The following is a 20,478-nucleotide window of genomic DNA, read 5'->3' as shown; positions in this document are numbered from 1 at the left end:
AGTCATCTAGTACTACATAATTAAAATAAAAGATGACAAAAAAGAATTTGAACATGCAATAATTACATAGAAAAAACTTGACAATATAATAAGAGAAATCATAGTGCAAATGGAGAAGAATTTCAACAAAAGAAATTAGAAGACCGTTTTTTTAAGTATAAAGAGAACTATTACACTTTCTTGAAAATAACATAATTAAAAAACAAAACAAAGAAATTACATAAGAATATACATAAGGTTCTATCTTTGGCTTCTAACCACAAACCCTATAGACTTTAATCATGTCCCTATAAAACTCTACTTACACAAGGGCAGTACCCTTAACATATTCTGTAACAGCCAGAGCAATCAAACCCAACATAGCAATTCTTCCATTCCAAAGCTCTGCATTTGAGGACATGATACCTTTTGACTTAGACTCAACACTAACACCTTCAAATAATGGAACCAAAGAAGCAACTGTCAACAACACACTTGTATACAAGAACCATGGGATTCCACCACCAGATATTTGATCGAACAAACCCTGCCCTTTTGCTAATTCCACCCCCATTGCAGATACAAAACCAATCATAGCCAACCTTCCATTGATTCTTTCAGGTGCTGCCCCACCAAAAGCCATCAAATCCGAAAACTTTGTGCTTATCTGCCATTATATAATCATCATTAATTATTCATCAAAAAGATCTCATAATTTTGACCAAAATCAATACTTTCCATAACTAGTCTTCTTGGACAGAATTTAGAAAAAAAACAAAGTTGTAATTTTTTTTATTACTATGCTGTATGCTCACCTTTGGTGAACGAGTAGTAGAGGCAGGCTGTGGTGTCACCTTTGATTGCTCTTTCTGCGCTTCCTGAATAATGTAAAGAGATATTGTTATCAATTAAGGTGAGATAAATATAAATCATAAGCATTATGGATTCTCCGGAATTTACAAAATCAACGTTAATTCATGTACATATTTTATGAATATAAATCATAAGCATGTTTCTTATGTTTGCTTTTCCATGTATACAAATTAAATATGCATAAACAAACACTACATACATGACCTTAATATTTGTTTGATATATAAACCTTAATTACCTCAGCCATGGACCGAACTTTGAGGTTAGCATTTCTTCTGAAGCTAGGCATATACACAGAAGGGATGTTGTTAAGTCGGGTAACTCTAGGCCTGCTGGTCATGGAGCTTGACATGATAGATTGATAAGATGATACAGCCATTGATAGGTTTCTTAATGTTACAATGCAAAACTCAAGATGAGTCTAAGTATTTTTGAAGATAGGATTACTTAGTGAATCTTAATGAACTCTTTGACTAAAGCTTAGATGATTATGGTTGATATGTGTAGCATTTAAGGTGGTTGTTTATATAGAATAAAATGGAAAGCATTGTGAGGGATATTATGGTTCCACGTAGTGTGTAACTGGGTCTTAAAGTTAATTGGTTCACGTGGGTTCATTTGTCCATAGATGGTAAAAGCATGAGACGTGGATCTAGTGCTAGGCTGAGAATTTGAGCTTATAAGAGTGGTTGTCCACTTGGAATGTGTAAAACCTCAATTGTTGTTTTTACTGCTTACTATTTTCGTATTGCCTAGAAAATTCTATTGCAATGTAGATAAGATAATCGGTGGTTCTTAATGATCCTAAGTTTCCTAAGAAACTAAAACTCTATAAGTTTAAGACTTTTTTTTTTTTTTTTTGCTCCAACTAGATGTTTTCTTTCAAAATCATGTTGGTTGGGACACTAGTTGTTGATACAATACATTAGTTGGGACAATATGTAGAATTTACCGAACCTTTTTTTTTCCCAATTAAGATAGCATGTCTTACTTCTAAGAGTTGATTGTATGATTCCTTCCTCAACTTGCACTCTTAAATCCTAATGACTTGAATATTATCATAAAAGGAGAATGTGTAATATGATTGTGTTTGGTATATTGATGATCAAAGCTACATATATACTCTGCTGACCAAAGTTCCAATTATTCTGAAATTAATGATATTTTTCTTTTTTTTAGGGAGAAATTAGTCATCCACTTAGATTAAACTAATGTGCACGTTTATATGCACATTTAGAGAATTCTTATAAAATTATAAGAAAATATTGTATAATTAGAAGAGGTTTTTTCTAGATTACCCTCTCTTGTTTAGGGGGTGTTTATCCTCTCATGATATCAACCAATCAAATGTTATTATTATTATTATTATTATTTTCTAACTCAATATTCAAACTTGGCATAAAAATAACCCCAAAATTGAGAGCAGCTTTGCACATCAATTTTGTTGTTTCCAGAACAATCTTAACTTTCGTAAAGCCTAACCCTTCTGCCAGTGACAAAGCCTCCACCATCCGCCTTGCAACATTTGTGAAATTAAGGTTTTTATTTTTGTGTTTAAAAGAAGATTTGAGGTGAATATAACATTAATTCACGATATTTTGAGATATATTTTAGTAGAATTTTTATTTTATTTAAAGAAGATGATGAACGTCTTCATCATATTTCTGAATTTTTTTCATTTTTAATAAAAATATATTTTTAAAAATAAAATTATGTATTTTTTAATAAAAAATGAGAAAAAAGATGTATATGTGCTTTTAAGAGAGATAAAGGACCTGAGTGGGAAAAAATAAATATAAAGGACCAAAGTGTTACAAATAAATAAGATAATAGACCCCTAATGTAATCTTGCCTTAATTATATTTAGGTGTTCAATCTTAATTAATTTAGACTACATGACTGACTGACTTAGAACAATTAAAATTTCACATCAAATTTCTTTCATCTGAATGTCCTTAATTTTATCATTTACATTCATAAAATTTCTTATTCCCATTTCGTTGCCATAAGAGTTAAGGCAAAATTGCCTACTTTGAGTTGTATTGGCTCACAAAACTTATAAAAAAGAGTCAAAGACTCTAGAAATTATTTTTATTTATCCCAAGATACAAAAATTATTTCAATTTGTCCATAAAATATTAAAATTAAATTAAACTAAATACCTATTAAAAATAGTCTGAAAAAAAATGCATTGGATGAAAAACTATTACCCTTACATTAGAACAATGATTGTAGTATGTAAATCAGTTTTCAAGAAAGAGAGGTGGATCGCTATAAATAAATAATAAACTTAGAAAAACATGAGTATTTCTGAGATTTCTTCCGCGGATCTTTCAGAAGTGTTCGTAGCAAAAGAATAACGGTTGAGCAGTTCAACTAATTTTAATTAAAGAATAAGGAGTTGGAGTCCGGGATTCAAACCCAAATGAGCGATAAATATTAAATTAACAACTAATTCCTAACATTTTCCATTTAAAAAAAAAAAACTAGAAAGAGTGACTCAAATATCATTGTTGAATACCATTGTAGAAATATTTTTGGATTAGATCGATTCTCCGCGCATGACTTCAGTAATAATATTCTTGTGATGCCCAAATATACACTCAAATCTCCCTAATAGTTTTGAACACAATTATTTTGTAGAAAAACCCTTAACAATAAGAGAATAATCATAGGCAAAAGTAGAAATTTCAAGTGGAAGATATTAGAAGATTTCTTTTCAAGTATAAGAGAACTATTACATTCACTTGAAAAAAGGATAATTAAAAAAATCTCAAAGAAGAAACTATATGACAATATACACAGTTCCATATATTGGTTTCTAACAAAAATCTACAGATTTTAATTCATTCCCTATAGAACAGAAATCTATTACACAAGGGAGGTACCCTTAACATACTCTGTAAAGGCCAAAGCAATCAAACCCAACATAGCAATTCTTCCATTCCATAGTTCTGCATCTGAAGACATAACACCTTTTGACTTGGACTCAACACTAACACCTTGGAAAAATGGAATCAAAGAAGCAAGTGACAACAACACACTTGTCCCCAAGAACCATGGAATTCCACCACCAGATATTTGATCAAACAAACCCTGTCCTTTTGCTATTTCCACCCCCATTGCTGCTACAAAACCAATCATAGCCAACCTTCCATTGATTCTTTCAGGTGCTGGCCCACCAAAAGCCATCAAATCCGAAAATTTTGTGCTCATCTGCCATATTTTCATTATTAAAATTAATAAAAGGGCCTAATAAATTTTAAACAAAATTAGCACTTTGCATAACTAATCTTGCACACAATTCAGAGAAAACAAAGATGATTTATTTTTGCTACTATGCTCACCTTTGGTGCACGAGTATAGGCTGATTGTGGTGGTGGAGTTGGTGCTGATGTTGGTGTAATTGAATCTACAGGTACCTTTGGTTGCTCTTTCTGCCCTTCCTGATAAATGTAATGAAAAACTATATAATTTATTAAATGATAGCAATGACTATTTTATACCATTAACATGATTCTTAAAGCATATATCGTTAACTTGTTGTTACATATGATCGTTCGTTCTCAATAACCAAATCTATTATGCATGTACAAAAAATACTAAATATATGCAACCTTAAAATTTTGTTTTCTAAAACATTACCTCAGCCATGGATCGAACTTTGAAGCTAGCATTCCTTCTAAAGCTAGGCATGTACACAGAAGGGATGTTACTGATTTGGTTAACTCTAGACCTGCTAGAAATGGTGGTCATTGAGCTTGACATGATAGATTGGTAAGATGATACAGCCATTGATAATAATTCCTAGCCTTAATGTTACAAGGCAAAACTTAAGAACTAAATAGAACAGTATATATTCTGAGGACTAGATTATTTGTTAGTCTCACTGCAATATTCTTTCTTAAGTTTGGTAGGTATATCATTGAAGAAGGTTGTTTATATAGAATAAAATGGAAAGCATTGTGAGGGGCATTATGCTTCCATGTAGTGTGTAAAGAAGGTTGTAAAGGTTACTGAAAGGAAAGTATTGTGGTGGATGTTTTAGTTCCACGTAATGTGTAAATAGGTGCTAAAGTTGAATCATTTGTCCACACATAGTAAAAGCAAGAGACGTGTCTCTAGTTAGGACAGAAGGTGCTACATTCAGAATTTGAGGTTATAAAGAGAGGCGGTAAACTTAGAACGTCCAGCACCTCAATTATTTTGTTACTGCTTACTATTACATTGGTATTGTTGAGCAGCAGCGGAAAATATAGACTTCTAATAATAATATGAACTATGCACTCACTAAAGTTGAACATGAATGTAGCTAGAACAATAAATTTGTATGAAAAATGTGTAAGAAGAAAGATGAACTTCTAATTAATAAATTCACTTTGTTACACTCTACTTGTTTTGTTGTGATATCTAAATTACAAAACTCCTTAACATTTTATAGTAACCTACATGCTAAAAATTGAGTGAACAATACCTCAAACAATTATAAACCTCTCATGTACTCTCCATCCTATTATTACTCTTATCCTAGAGTAAACATTCCTTTGCATTATTCTTTGCACTTTCCATCTTTAGATTATTCCATATTTAGTAAACACTAAATATTTCACTTATTCTCACAATTCTCCACCTTGTTCATAATTTGAAAAGAAACTTCAAATTTTGGACGAACAAATTGCGTCTTATTATGCCTCCACATGCATCAACATGTTAGAATATTGAGCAAGTCCAGACAATGTTGGAACTTCCCACTTGACACAACCTTGGTTAACATGTGTTATCGCGATTTTCGGGTGTCAAGTCATTAATTAGGCTTGAACCTTTCAATCTTTGATATTCTCTATTTTTTCTTGGGAATGGCAAAATTGAGAAAAACCCTTAAAGTCTAAGTTCGGGGGTCGTTTTCGCTACGGGAAGGTGTTAGGCACCCGGAACGATTATGGTATTCCATAAGAACCGTTCTCCTAAGTTTATTTCTACGCTTTATTTTTATTGCCTACTTATAAAAAAGAGAAATTTTATTTGAGTGAAGAATGAAGGAGAGAAGATGATTGAGATTTTATTTTACTTGGCTTGGAGGAGTTTTAACTCATTGCCTACGTACCCTTTTAAGGGATCAAAACCAAACGTAGTTCATTCTCGAAAATTGTTTTTGCTTTTGTTGGTTGATTTTAAGTTTGAAAAAGGAATTTTGAAGAATGGAGATGAGAGGCCTCAAGGGCATGAGATTTGGAAAATGTGAGGTGGAAGTAGTTATTTTGCAAAATAAAGTCTAAGTATGATTAAAATTCATTAAGATTTTTTACTTAAGAAAACAAAAGGAAAATGAGGAGTTTTGACTCCTATTTTAGAAAAAAAGGTTTTCAAGTGAGGTTATTCACATTTTTTGGGAAAATGATTTTTGTCTAAGCGTTGTAAAACCTAAGCATACATCTAAACATACATTCCCTAATCATGCATCTAGGATATCCATGTGGGGTGTGTGCATGTGTCGGTGCTCGTGTCGGTGTACATCACTTATAATGTCCATAGTCCTTTACATCGAGTCCTAAATACATGCTATGACCTTGCAAGGAATTAAAAGGAAGCTAATCTTCCTAAAATTATTACAAACCCATTTGATATAGAAATGAATAGAAAAATAATGCCTAAACTATGAGATGGATGAAATATGAAATGAAATGATTAGTATCATAAGGCATAAAAATGGTAAAAAAAAGGTAAACAAAATTGAATAGAATAGCAAAAAAGAAAAGAGCAATGAAATGAAATAAAATGGCAAAACATACCTAAAATTGGTTATAACACTTAGATATGCACATGACCTATAATTCTTTCATCATAGCAATGTTAAAGGGGTTTGATTTTGAGCTATAATGTGAGGATAATAAGGACACATACAAGCCAAGCATTATAACACAATTATAGGAATATTTTACACTTTATTTCTTGGCACAAAAAAAGCACATATATTTTTATCAATTTTAATTATGTGAAAAGCATCACAAAATAAACCAAAAATGAACTAAAAACAATAGGAATTTTTCTAGAATTTTTGAGAGAAAAATTGAGCAAGCAGGGGTTCAATCAGCAAGAAAACAAGGTGTAAACAACACAAAAAATAAAAGAACGCAGAAACAAACAAACTGCAAGCCCAAGCCCATAACCCACGGATCTGGATGCACATGGAGCGTTGGATTGATCTAGAGGCTGAGAAAGAAAGGGAAGAACCGAAAATAAACCGGACCGGTTCAATGTTCTATATATATGCTTCAATTCTGGTTTTTTTCATTTTCTTCCTTTCCCTTCTCTCTCTTCTCTCATCTAGTGAGAGAAGCTCTCACTTCTCTCTAGAATTCCGGTTGTCTTCTCCGGCGTGGCTCCCCTTTCCGGCGCGGCGGACGGCGGTGGCGCCACCACGCCGGAGCTCAAAACTTCTCCGATTCAAAATTTTTTTGCACTTTTAAACATCCTTTTTTGTCTACTTCTCGAATCCGAGCTTAGATTTTTCAGAAAAGGTTCGAATCAGAGTAGATCTGAGTTTGAATCTTGACAAAATTTGTTGAAAAAACGGAAGGAAAAGGAAGAGGAAAGCGAAGAGGATTACCTCTTCGTCACTGAGGCTCTTGTTTCACGATCTGGACTCACGACTTTCGCGATTTTGGTTCGGCCTTGTGCTTCGTCGCGTTCGAACTCTTTCTTTTTTGATTTCGTCTTCTTCTCTGGTTCGAGCCTTTCGCGCTTTCCCTCTTCTTCTCTGGTGCGAGCCTTTCGTGATCGTGCTTGAGTCCGTTGCTAACAACGATGGATTCGCACTGGAATTGCGAAAGGAAAGGTTCGATGATGACGATTCAAGGACGAATCGCTGAGAACTGTAGAGAAATCCGAGAGATTTTGTCGAATTCTGGTGAATTTGTGATGAATCTGTTGAATTTGAGTTCTGGAAAATTTTAGGGTTTTTTGGTTTGTTCTTGGTGATTTTTCTGTTTTGATCTAACAGAAAAGAGAGAGAAAAGTGAAATCTGTTTCTGGTGATGTGTCAATGATTGGATCTCATTCTGACTTGTACAGTGATTGCACCTTTTATAGGCTGCCATGTGTGTTTCTGAGCCAATGAGAAATGGACACCTGTTTTGGACTTAGGGACTCTTCTGCAAAAAAGAAAAGTGAAAGGACTGAACTGCAATAAAAAAAGGACCTAAACGCAATTTAAAAAAGTTTTGGACTGAAAATGCAAATTAAAATAAAATTGGATTAAAATTGGCAATTTGAAAAAACGTAAAGTGAAACAAAAAAATAAAATCAACAAAAGGACTAAAACGAACCAATTACTGACATGAGGTATTTTAAAATACCTCCCTGCCGAAATTTTGACAGGAAAAGACCAAAATGCCCCTAGGGACTAAACTGACCCAAACTGACTCAAATGCAATTTTTGAAACGATTTTTAAACAAAGACTCAACAATGATTTGTACAGACAAATTGAAAAGACTCAGAGGCAAACACAGGGACTAAAATGGGTTCCACTGCAGGAAATGACCAAAATACCCTTTTGTATGATTTTTTGAAATAAAATGCAAGAAAAGTAATGCGATGTTTCAGAGAGTTCTTAAATGACTTATAATGCAAGAAAAGATACTTTGAATAGTTTTATGCAAGAAAATCGAGCTTGAACGTACTTTGAGACAGAGACAGTAAAATATGCAGATGAAAAGAGAGTAGAGATTCAGAGTAAAACAACAGCGAATTGACAAATATCAGTGTTAAAAAAAAGAAATTTGAATGAGTATTTTTAGGTCCAAAATCAGGGTATAACAACATGTCAGCTGGGTTCTCATCAGTATGTACCTTCGTATGAGAAATACGACCTTCCTCTATGACATCCCGTACAAAATGATACCTTACATCGATATGCTTGGTCGGAGCATGATGAACCTGATTCTTAGCCAAGTGAATCGCACTTTGACTATCACACATTCTTGCGTAACACCCAAATCACCTAGAAGACCTCTCAGCCACAATGCTTCCTTTACTCCTTTTGCTACGGCCATATATTCGGCTTCCGTAGTAGATAGTGCCACTGTAGACTGTAACATTGATCGCCAACTTACTGGAGCACTGTGTATTTTGAACACATAACCAGTAGTAGACCGTCGTCTATCTAGATCACCAGCATAATCCGAATCAACAAAGCCACTTATTTGACATGTATCTCCACCAAAACACAAACCAGTGTTAATGGTACCTTTTAAGTACCTCAAAATCCATTTCACTGCTTCTCAGTGTGCCTTTCCTGGATTTGCCATGAATCTACTAACAACACTTACCGCTTGTGAAATGTCTGGACGTGTACACACCATAGCATACATCAAACTGCCAACTGCACTAGCATAAGGTACATTTTTCATGTTTTCCTTATCTTCTGCTGTAGTGGGAGACTGATTACCAGAAAGTCTAAAATGTGGAGCTAATGGAGTAACCACCGACTTAGAACCTTACATTACAAACCTTTCAACAACCCGCTATAAATAGCCTTTTTGACTCAAGAACAGTTTCTAGTTTGTCCTCTCTCTACTAATCTCCATACCCAGTATTTTCTTTGCAGCGCCCAAATTCTTCGTCTCAAACTCTTTACCAAGTTTAGACTTCTGCTTATCTATCTCCACCTTGCCTTTTGAAGCAATAAGCATGTCATAGAATACAATAATAGATAGATATAATCACCTCCATGAAGCTTCTGAATATAGACACAACTGTCATAACTACTTCTAGAGAAACCTTGTTTTATATTAAAAGAATCAAATCGCTTGTACCACTGTCTAGGAGATTGTTTCAACCCGTAAAGTGATTTTCTCAAGCGACATACCTGACTCTCTTTACCCTCAACTTTGTAACCCTTAGGTTGATACATATATATTTCCTCGTCTAAGTCTCCATGCAAGAAGGATGTCTTCACATCTAGTTGTTCCAGCTCAAGATCACCATGAGCTACTAAACTTAATAGCACCCGGATAGAAGTATGTTTCACCACCGGAGAAAATATTTCATTGTAATCAACTCCTTCCTTTTGTGCAAACCCTTTAGCCACTAGTCTAGCCTTATATCTTGTACCGCACGACTTAGTATGATCTTCTTTTCTTTTATACACCCATTTACAACCAATAGCAGACTTTCCTACAGGTAATGGGACTACCTCCCATGTCTTGTTCTTGTGAAGAGATTGCATCTCTTCCTCCATTGCAACCAACCAACTCTCTTTATCCTTGTCTTTGACAGCTTGTTTGAAGGTGATCGGCTCATCATCTTCAACCGAGAGTGCATATTCCACCAAGTTTACCTGCCCATAATGCCTTAGAGGTTTGTCTGACCCCAACTTCTGAACTGTTTTATAATTTCTCTTTGGCCTAGTGGTATCCAAAGATTCCTGCAGCTGCTATTGCAATACATGTGTATTTTCCTGTTGAACCTCATTATCAAGTTCATCCTCCTCATCATCTTGAGTGACACTAGGATGTTCCACCAGAACATGACTAGAATCTGGTTGGTCTTTAGATTCTATGTCAACTATTTGATTTGATACTTTAACATCACCATAGTTAGGTACCATAGATTTCTCATCAAAGGTAACATCTCTGCTAATAAAAAATTTAGAATCTTCTAGACACCAAAGACGATAGCCTTTGACCCCTTTTACATATCCTAAAAAGATAGCTTTCTTGGCCCTATTATTAAGTTTGTTATCCTTGACGTGATAATATGACGTGCATCCGAAAATTTTGAGTTTGTCATAGTCCGCATATTCACCTGACCACACCTTGTAGGGTGTGTCTCCACCTAAACTAGAATGTGGGGATCTGTTTACTACATAGCCAGTTGTAGCAACCGATTCTGCCCACCATTCTCGACCTAACCCAGAATTAGAGCGCATGCACCTTGCTTTCTCAAGAAGTGTACGGTTCAGTCTTTCCGCGACTCCATTCTGTTGAGGTGTGCCTCTTACCGTTCAGTGTCTAACAATGCCTTCCTGGTCACAAAACCTCTTGAAAGCTCCATCTGTATACTCTGTACCATTATCTGATCGCAGAGTTTTCAGCTTTCTACCCGTTCTGTTCTCAACCATTGCTTTCCAACACTTGAAAATATCAAATACCTCATTATTATGCTTAAGAAAATAAATCCAAGCATACCTCGAATAATCATCAACATATGTAACAAAGTACCTGGAACGACCCATAGAAGTAACCGAAGCCGGACCCCAAACATCAGTATGCACGTAGTCTAACAATCCTTTGCTTTTGTGTTTGGTTGTAGAAAACTTCAAGCGATGTGCTTTTCCATACACACAATGTTCACAAAATTCCATGCATGGCTTTTTCATGTTCTTCAACAAAACTTTCTCACCAAGTAATGATAGACCCTTTTATGGCATATGCCCAAGGCGCATGTGCCATATCCTCGTGCATTATGTTTGATCTTTACTTCCATTGATTCGAACTGCCAAGTCTCTTGTAACAGTTTTACCTGTAAAAGGATAAAGATTTCTGTGTCGAACTACCTTCATCACAACCAACAAACCACGTACAACTTTTAAAACTCCACCTTCCATAACTATTTTGCAACCATTTTCCTCTAGAACACCAAGAGAAATAAGGTTTTTCCGCAAATTTGAAACATGTCTCACATTCATCAGAGTTCTTAACGCTCCATCATGCATCTTGATTTGTATTGTACCATACCCCATGATTTTACAGGCATGGTTGTTCCCCATTAAAACAGTTCCACCATCTATACTTTGGTAGGTAGTAAACCACTTCCCATTTGGGCACATATGGTGTGAGACTCCTGAATCAAGCATCCACTTACCTGAAATATCATGGTCTCTCTCTGAGACAGAGAAACAATCATCCTCTTCATTAGAGACATAACTCGCCTCTGACAAATCTTGTTGTTTGCCTTTGGAGTTGTTGTCGTTGTTGGACTGCTTATTCTGAAATAATACCCTCTTATTTGGACAATTTGCTTTAAAATGTCCAAGCTCACCACATTAAAAACATGTTTTTTCCGCAGGAGCTCTAGATTTTGATATATGCTTCCTTCCCCTGCCTTGTCCTCTTTCATTGGTTCTCCCTCTAGTAGAAAACAATCCTTGAGCTTGTTCTTTATGTTCTCTTCCACTGCTAGACATCCCGCTTGTAGCAACCTTTTGAAGATCATACGCTAAAAGTGATGTTCTAGTCTCATCCATGGTTAGAGTATCACCCACAAGCATCAATGTTTGAACTAGATTTTCGTAAGACTCTGGTAATGAAAGCAATAACATGAGTGTTTGGTCTTCTTCATCAATCTTCACATCTATATCCTTCAAGTCTGATATAATCCTATCAAACTTGTTGACATAATTCCGTATTGAGGTGCCTTCCTCCATCTTACATGTATACAATTTGGATTTCAAGTAGATCTGATTTGTCAGAGTTTTCGTCATGAAAGTTTTCTCTAACTTTGACCATACGCCAGCATCCGTTGCTTCTTCATTAACCAAGAATGCAACATCCCTATCAAGGCATAAGATTATGGCTGCCCGTGCTTCAAGATCTAACTCTTCCCAATCCTCATCCTTCATACTCACAGGTTTTTGTTCTTTCCCCACTAACGCCTTATGCAACTTTTGTGATATAAGCAGATTTTTCATCTGCATCCTCCAAAAGGAAAAATCATTTTTTCCATTGAACTTTTCTATTTCATATTTGCCGACCTTGACCGATCCACTAGAAGAAGCCATTTTTGGCTCTGATGCCAATTGTTGAGTAGCAGCGGAAAATATAGACTTCTAATAATAATATGAACTATGCACTCACTAAAGTTGAACACGAATGTAGCTAGAACAATAAATTTGTATGAAAAATGTCTAAGAAAAAAGATGAACTTCTAATTAATAAATTCACTTTGTTACACTCTATTTGTTTTGTAGTGATATCTAAATTACAAAACTCTTGAACATTTTAAAGTAACGTACATGCTAAAAATTGAGTGAACAATACTTCAAACAATTATAAACCTCTCATGTACTCTCCATCCTATTATTACTCTTATCCTAGAGTAAACATTCCTTTGCATTATTCTTTGCTCTTTCTATCTTTAGATTATTCCATATTTAGTAAACACTAAATATTTCACTTATTCTCTAGAACATTTTGTTGCGATCTATATATAGACGAGTAAGATAATTGGTGATTCTGAATGATCCTAATAATTAGTTTACTAAAAAACTAAAACTCTATTTAATTTTAAGACGTTGTTTTTGCTCTAGCTAAGATGCTTTCTTTTGAAATCGTATTAGCGTGGAAAATATGTAGAATTTTCTAAACTTTTATTGCAATTATGATGGCATGACTTAAATTATAGAGAATTTATGCATTCTGGTTTTGGTCCATTGATTTTTTATTTGGATTATATCCTATCCTAGTAGTTTAATATTCTCAAACTGACTAAAAACAACTTCTTGATTAGAAACCTTTACGGTAAAATTCAATGGTATAAAACCATTGTAAAGGGTAAAAGAGTGTGGTGCAAATACCCAGCAAAGAAGGCATAAAGAGACTTACTGAAAACGGTAATTAGGGAGCATAGCCATATTTTTTAAAATGACTTCAACAACAAAATTTGGAGTGATCGACCACCAATGAGTGTTATGAAAATAAATACAAAAGAACGTTAACATGTTAGATTAAACGTTGTCTTCCTTGTAGATATGAGAAACTTTGAAATTCATCTAACTTCAAAGAAACGAACAATTCCTCCACCTTAGAATCAACAACACTCAAGCCAAACGCTTTGCCAATTATACAAATAAGCTATTTCAATAGCATAAATAGCAGTAAAGAACTCCTCGTAGATGGTAAAATGAATACCCAAAGAAATATTGAAACACTCAATAACTGAGCCGAGATGATCTCTAGAAATTCCTCTTGGAGCTGAAGAGCCTGGAGAACCACGGGTTATCTGTATTAGCTCTAAACCAGTTGATTGGGGGAGCGGGGCAAATAATCTCCATGATGGAAGGAGGGGATCGAGAGTAGCAAGACACTAACGTACTAGAATTAAATGGACATAAAGTACACCAAAGCCTCAATACAAAACTACTTATATCATCACCAGACCAGACCTAGTCACATCTACTAGTTTATCTTGTTTTGTTTTGGGGAAGACAATAAGAGTATAATATTTATATTTCGCCTTTAGAACTAGCTGCTTTGTTGTATAGGGTTCCACCTTCATTTGAGGTACCGTAACACTCCCGTTTTAAGTGCTTTCTACCACATTTGTAACATTTGAGATTTAGATCAACTACATTTTGGCTCTGATTAGTGCGCTCTGTTGATTCTTCTTTAAGAATTGCACCAAACGCGTCACCAAACTAGAGTATTAACTACATTGTTGTTTTTAATGTTGATGATGAGTTCATCATAGGATCTAATAAACTATGAAGTAGAAGTTTAGCACACTCATTTTTCACTGCTTTGAAATATGAAAATGTTAAGCTAAACAAATTGTGTATCCAAGGTGTTCATGTGCTTTGTTATTTACTTGTTTTCACTCATTCGAAGGGTGTTATACCCTCTCTAATAGAGTATTTTATTGTCAAGTATTATGCATTTGTACAAATTCATCAAATCATGCCATAGGAGTGAATAATTACTCTCCCTCTCTTAAAAATTAAAACTAAGAAAAACCTCAAAGAGAAACTACTATTTATATTTATAGATTGGTGTTGGCTTCTAACCGCAAATTTTATAGACTTTAATCATGCCCCCCTTATAGAAGTCAATAACACAATTTTGTGACAATTACAAGCTTTTAGGCTTTAATCAACATCAAGAAATTTGCTTCAAATCAATGATAAAAAAATATGCTTTATGAAATTCCATACGAATATACATAAAGTTTCATGTATTGGCTCCTAATCATAAACCCTAAACCTTAATCGTCTTCCTATAGAAATCTATTACACAAGGGAGGTACCCTTAACATACTCTGTAAAAGCCAAAGCAATCAAACCCAACATAGCAATTCTTCCATTCCATAGTTCTGCATCTGAAGACATAACACCTTTTGACTTGGACTCAACACTAACACCTTGGAAAAATGGAATCAAAGAAGCAAGTGACAACAACACACTTGTCCCCAAGAACCATGGAATTCCACCACCAGATATTTGATCAAACAAACCCTGTCCTTTTGCTATTTCCACCCCCATTGCTGCTACAAAACCAATCATAGCCAACCTTCCATTGATTCTTTCAGGTGCTGGCCCACCAAAAGCCATCAAATCCGAAAACTTTGTGCTCATCTGCCATATTATCATCATCATTATTTATTAAAAGGGTCTCATAAATTTTGACCAAATTTAGTAATTTGCAAAATTAATCTTCTTTCACATAATTAAGAAAAAATAAAGATAATTTTATTTACTACTATGCTCACCTTTGGTGAACGAGTATAAGTTGGTTGTGGTTGTGGTGGTGGAGTTGGTGCTGATGTTGGTGTAATTGGGTCTACAGGCACCTTTGGTTGCTCTTTCTGCCCTTCCTGAATAATGTAATGAAAAACTATAATTTATTAAATAATAGTCATGACTATTTTATATCATTAACATGATTCTTAAAGCATATACCATTAACTTGTTGCATTATGCATGTACAAAAAATACAATATGTATAAATATGCAACCTTAAATTTGTTTTCAAAAACATTACCTCAGCCATGGACCGAACTTTGAGGCTAGCATTTCTTCTGAAGCTAGGCATATACACAGAAGGGATGTTGTTAAATTGGTTAACTCTAGGCCTGCTAGAAATGGTGCTGGTAATGGAGCTAGACATGATAGATTGATAAGATGAAACAGCCATTGATAACAAGTTCTTAATGTTACAACAACAAAGTGTGTTTTTGAGGATAGGATAGCTTTGTAAAACAAAACACTTAGAACTGTTTAACTTCACTACACCTTAGATTTAGATGGTTAAGGTTGGTAGGTATAGCATTGAAGAAGGTTGTTTATATAGAATGAAATGGAATGCATTGTGAGGGATATTATGGTTCCACGTAGTGTGTAGCATGGTTGTAAAGGTTATTGAAAGGAAAGTATTGTGGTGGATATTTAAGTTCCACGTAATGTGTAAATGGGTCCTAAAGGTAATTGGTTCACGTGGGTTCATTTGTCCACACATAGTAAAAGCAATGGACGTGGCTGTAGTTAGAACCAGAAGGTGCTATACAATAAGAATTTGAGGTTAAGAGGAGTTGTCCACTTGGAATTGGTATAGTCTAGAATATTCTATTGCTATATAGATGATTTAAACTAATTGGTGGCTCTTACTGATTTTTTTACATTATTGTTTTTGCTCTAAGATGCTTTCTTTTCAAATCATATTAACCAGGACAACATCTAGAATATTCTAAACGTTGGTTGGACCTAAGACTTCAATTTTGCAAATGAAGTATATAAGATATATTTTGTTTAGGATTCTGGTTTCCCTGTTTGCATTATTATTTGATAATAATATTATTTTGTAATTAGACTTTTCACATGAAAATAACGTCTTTTAGTTCCAACATAAGAGTTACAAAAAAAAAAAAAAAAAACATAAACAGATCAATTTTCTTATGTATAATTATATATAGTGTCTTATATTATTTTCTCCTTTTAATTCCACATTATAGTCATTATTATGTGGAGAGGTTATTTCATTAAGGTAAGCATAATGGTGGAATAGAAATACTCATTTATTACAGGGTTGCTCAGTTTCTCTCTATGCAATAACTTTGTCGGCATAGTTGCAAACTTCCATTCCAACTATATTGTGATAAACTGTGATTTTCTAGATTCCCAGCGATTTCCTCAATAGGAACTGCATCAGAAATTTCTTTCAAATCTTCTTCTGTAAGCTTTAAATCAGAGATCCAATGCTGTTTTCAAGTTCTTCACTTTAGTAGTTCTCCCTGTATGGTATCAAACAGACTATGCATGCATCCAAGTGATATTTAAGGCATTTCTCCTCAGCAGACATGTGATCCACAAATAGTTTGAAGTTTGAACCTCCCCTCATCAATGTTGTTAGATTAATTGTAACTAGCTAGCTGCATACTAGTATTATACTCGCTCCGTCCCAAATTACAAAGCGAAATGCAATTTGGGACGGAGGGAGTAATGATTTATCATTTATGGATAAGGCAAGCACAAACCAGTTAACATAATGTCTTGTTCCATCAATTTATTGCCCCCACTTGAGTCATAAGTTGGAGTTATCCAACTCGGCAACAGAGTTCTTTGACATAGATTTATAAAGAGCAATTTATGTCATATATTAACCGATGTGGGACTTAGGGTTTGTTTGATTATGAACTCGTAGGACGAAAAAAGACATGTTTGATAACTACCTTTTCATAGCGAAATTATAGCTTATTTCATTAGCTTGTAACTTATCATTTTTCTTTCTTTTTGACTCTTACTATCATTTTAATTAAAAGTCATATTTACCCTCTATAATATATTATAATTTAAAACAAAAAGGACGCTACTATTATGGTTTGGTATTATTAACAAGACAAAAAATAAAGGAAAAAACTAATGTGCACGACAAAAATTCGTGGGAAATGCACAAATATTTTTTTTTCTATCGCATCCATTCCAAGGATGTTTTTATATTTCACTCTATATAATCGGATTTTTTTTTGTCTTCTTGTTTTGTTCGTTGTTTCATTTGATTTTTAGCTGGCCTCAAATCTTACTTTACTTTTCTTTATTTTTCAAATAAATTTATAGCTTATTGAAAAGAAAGAAAGAAAAAAAAAAGATGATTTCATGTAAACCGGCATCATCCGCACACAATTGTAAAACATAATTTTCTGAGTCATGTGGAACCCAAATGGTCGGTAAACTCTCCAAACATGTTTTAACAATGCCGCAAGCCCAAGTCTAAATTTAAATTAAGGATCCTAGTTAAGCTAAAAAAAACTTGTGTCTCCTCATCTAAACTCTTGGGTAATTTTTTTTTTAACGACAAATATTATTAAAGCCTAACCAGCACAAGAATCGCAAAGTCAGTTATGAAAATGTGGTAAACAATACAAAAGGAGGTTCCGTATATAAGCGGAAAACTCTTGGGTAAATAATTGATATTCTTGGTACATATGAAAGTACACAAAATATTTAAAATTGAGAGAATTGTGAAAAGGATACAAATTTTATTCTTAAATTTAAGGCTTAAATGCTCTTTTAGTCCCTTAACTATTTAATTGGTATCGCTTTGGTCCCTTAACTAAAAAAAAGATTGTTTGAGGATTTTAAGTTTTTTTTTAGTCTCGTTTTGGTCCCTTCTGTTAGGTTTCCGTTAGGGTTTTAAAAAAAAGTTAACTCCTGAACACGTGTCACCTTGTCATTGGCTCTGAGTTTTTTTTTTTTTTACAAAAAAAAATTATTATTTTTTAAAATTATATATTTTTTAAAAAAAAATCCCAAAGCCAATGACAAAATGACACGTGTCCCAGAGTTAACACGTGTCACCTTGTCATTGGTTCTGGGAATTTTTTACAAAAAAATAAAATATATATATTTAAAAAAAATTATTTTTTTTTTGTAAAAAATAATAATAATCTCAGAGCCAATGACAAGGTGACACGTGTCCACACTTAACGTTTTTTATTAAAACTAACGGAAACCTAACAGAAGAGACCAAAATGAGACTAAAAAAAATCTTAAAATCCTCAAACAATCTTTTTTTTAGTTAAGGGACCAAAGCGATACCAATTAAATAGTTAAGGGACCAAAAGAGCATTTAAGCTTAAATTTAAAACATGAGTTCAATGAGTTCGTTTTAGGATTTTTTTTTTTTTTTTTTGAAACATTTTAGTTCATACAAGGATTGATTTTTTTAGACGAACATATAAGAATTAAATTGATCCTACTTGATATTGTTAATAACTAAATTAGTATTTTCATTTGTGTTTTTGTCGAGACCATTGAGTTATTAGTTATACTCTAAATTACGAAAGACGTGAATTTTTCAATTAACTAGAAGATTGGCTACCCACTCTCTAATATAATTTCTAACACACTTTCTACTATTAATTAAAATTCATATCAACCACCATCTTAGTGAGACACAAGTAGTAGATACTTAGGTACCTTTGACCTAGTAGAAAATAAAGGATATGACAACTCCAATTACACAACATTTGATTTGTAAAATAATATTAGGGATAGGATATAATGGAGGCAAGGGACCTGACAAAAACTAAAATTTTTATTCCTCCTTAAATTACATCACAACTTTTTGTTCCACGTACAAGTTATCTAAAATATCAAAATAGTCTTTTGTCCATCAAAAATCGTACTAGGCCAGCAATTATTCAATACCATTTGATTTAGGGTTAAATTTCAGGTCGATGCATATGAAAATACATTTGTTGAAAAATGTCAATCCTTTAAATAAGTCTCATATACCTCGAAGAATGAATTGTTTCCACCTACTTTAGAAGCAAGTCCCACTTATGTCTAGAAGTTCTAGTTCAACTGGCAAATGCCGAAATTGCAAGGCTCGACGTCGTAACCCGGGTTCGAACCCGGGACCTCACAGTTATGTGTGAGTTTAATTATTTTCAGTGGATTACCACATCATCTAAGACAAAAAAAAAAAAAAAAAGTCCCACTTATTACGCGTGACTCCCATACATTTGCATCATCAATATAATTTTCAATCTTAACCCTATCTAATCCACTTATCGAGATAACAATTTTAAAGTTGCCGGCACAGAGTTTAGAATTCAAACTTAACCCTACCAAGCATGTTTAAGCTCTTTATATTTGCTATACTCAGTTAAGCATGTATTCAAACTTAAGAATTCTATGGTAATACTTCCCATAAATACAAAGTAACATGCAATCTAGCAGAAGCGCAGCAGCAACAAATCGAAATATACGGTTTAATAGTAGTTCATAAGAATTTAAGGTCATAAGTGAAAATTTTGGATTTTTCAACCCACAATAGATTGCATACCACAAAGGTATAGTATATAATAAAAAAGAAAACTTAGAAAATAAATGATCAGAAATCATAATCTCATAGCTAAGCCATCACTTCAAATGCCAAAAAACGAGTTGTGATCGAAATGTTTTCGCTAAACCTAGAGCATCCACCATAGTCAGTAATGACATTCCTCGTCCTAATAGGTTGAGTCATTTTCAAGAAACACCACGAGACAAGACACGCTGACACTACCATCGATCACTTGGCAGAGTTGAAGAACATCACTGGAATATAAATATTTCAGAATAGTATTGCTTGGTATTAGTCTCATCCAAAGTGTTTTTTATTTTCACATATAGATATCAATAAGTAAATAGTTGTAATATATCCAAGGTAGATATCAACTTCAAAGTTCAAACCTTATTTGCAGGTGCAAAAACAAATATGGTACATTTTATTAAATTATGTCTATCATTCGAGGTTAAGAAAAGTAACAGAGAACACAAGATTTCCCTCAAGTTAAAGAAAGTCATTATTCACAAGAATAAGAAAATCTAAATAATAATAATAATAATAAATAACAACAACAACAGCCAAACT

General features: G+C 33.8%; 3 protein-coding genes across 3 annotated transcripts; all 3 read right to left on the bottom strand.

Moving 5' to 3' along the window:
• Positions 1–195: 195 nt before the first annotated feature.
• Positions 196–1,337, bottom strand: LOC25485136 (early light-induced protein, chloroplastic). Its single transcript, XM_013614295.3, has 3 exons — positions 1,091–1,337; positions 795–857; positions 196–646 (listed from the first exon to the last, which is right to left on the bottom strand). Exons 1-3 carry the CDS (start codon positions 1,229–1,231, stop codon positions 302–304), a joined length of 549 nt encoding a protein of 182 aa, XP_013469749.1. The 5' UTR covers positions 1,232–1,337; the 3' UTR covers positions 196–301.
• Positions 1,338–3,664: 2,327 nt separating this feature from the next.
• On the bottom strand, positions 3,665–4,686 carry LOC25485135 (early light-induced protein, chloroplastic). Its single transcript, XM_013614294.3, has 3 exons — positions 4,498–4,686; positions 4,200–4,298; positions 3,665–4,068 (listed from the first exon to the last, which is right to left on the bottom strand). Exons 1-3 carry the CDS (start codon positions 4,645–4,647, stop codon positions 3,724–3,726), a joined length of 594 nt encoding a protein of 197 aa, XP_013469748.1. The 5' UTR covers positions 4,648–4,686; the 3' UTR covers positions 3,665–3,723.
• Positions 4,687–14,686: 10,000 nt separating this feature from the next.
• On the bottom strand, positions 14,687–15,903 carry LOC25485134 (early light-induced protein, chloroplastic). Its single transcript, XM_013614293.3, has 3 exons — positions 15,607–15,903; positions 15,335–15,439; positions 14,687–15,200 (listed from the first exon to the last, which is right to left on the bottom strand). Exons 1-3 carry the CDS (start codon positions 15,757–15,759, stop codon positions 14,856–14,858), a joined length of 603 nt encoding a protein of 200 aa, XP_013469747.1. The 5' UTR covers positions 15,760–15,903; the 3' UTR covers positions 14,687–14,855.
• Between the last annotated feature and the right edge of the window lie 4,575 nt (positions 15,904–20,478).

This window comes from Medicago truncatula, chromosome 1 (genome assembly GCF_003473485.1).
Source record: "Medicago truncatula cultivar Jemalong A17 chromosome 1, MtrunA17r5.0-ANR, whole genome shotgun sequence".
Classification (NCBI taxonomy): Eukaryota; Viridiplantae; Streptophyta; class Magnoliopsida; order Fabales; family Fabaceae; genus Medicago; species Medicago truncatula.
Note: the sequence above shows the minus strand (reverse complement) of the source record. Positions and strands in the feature narration are given on the sequence as shown.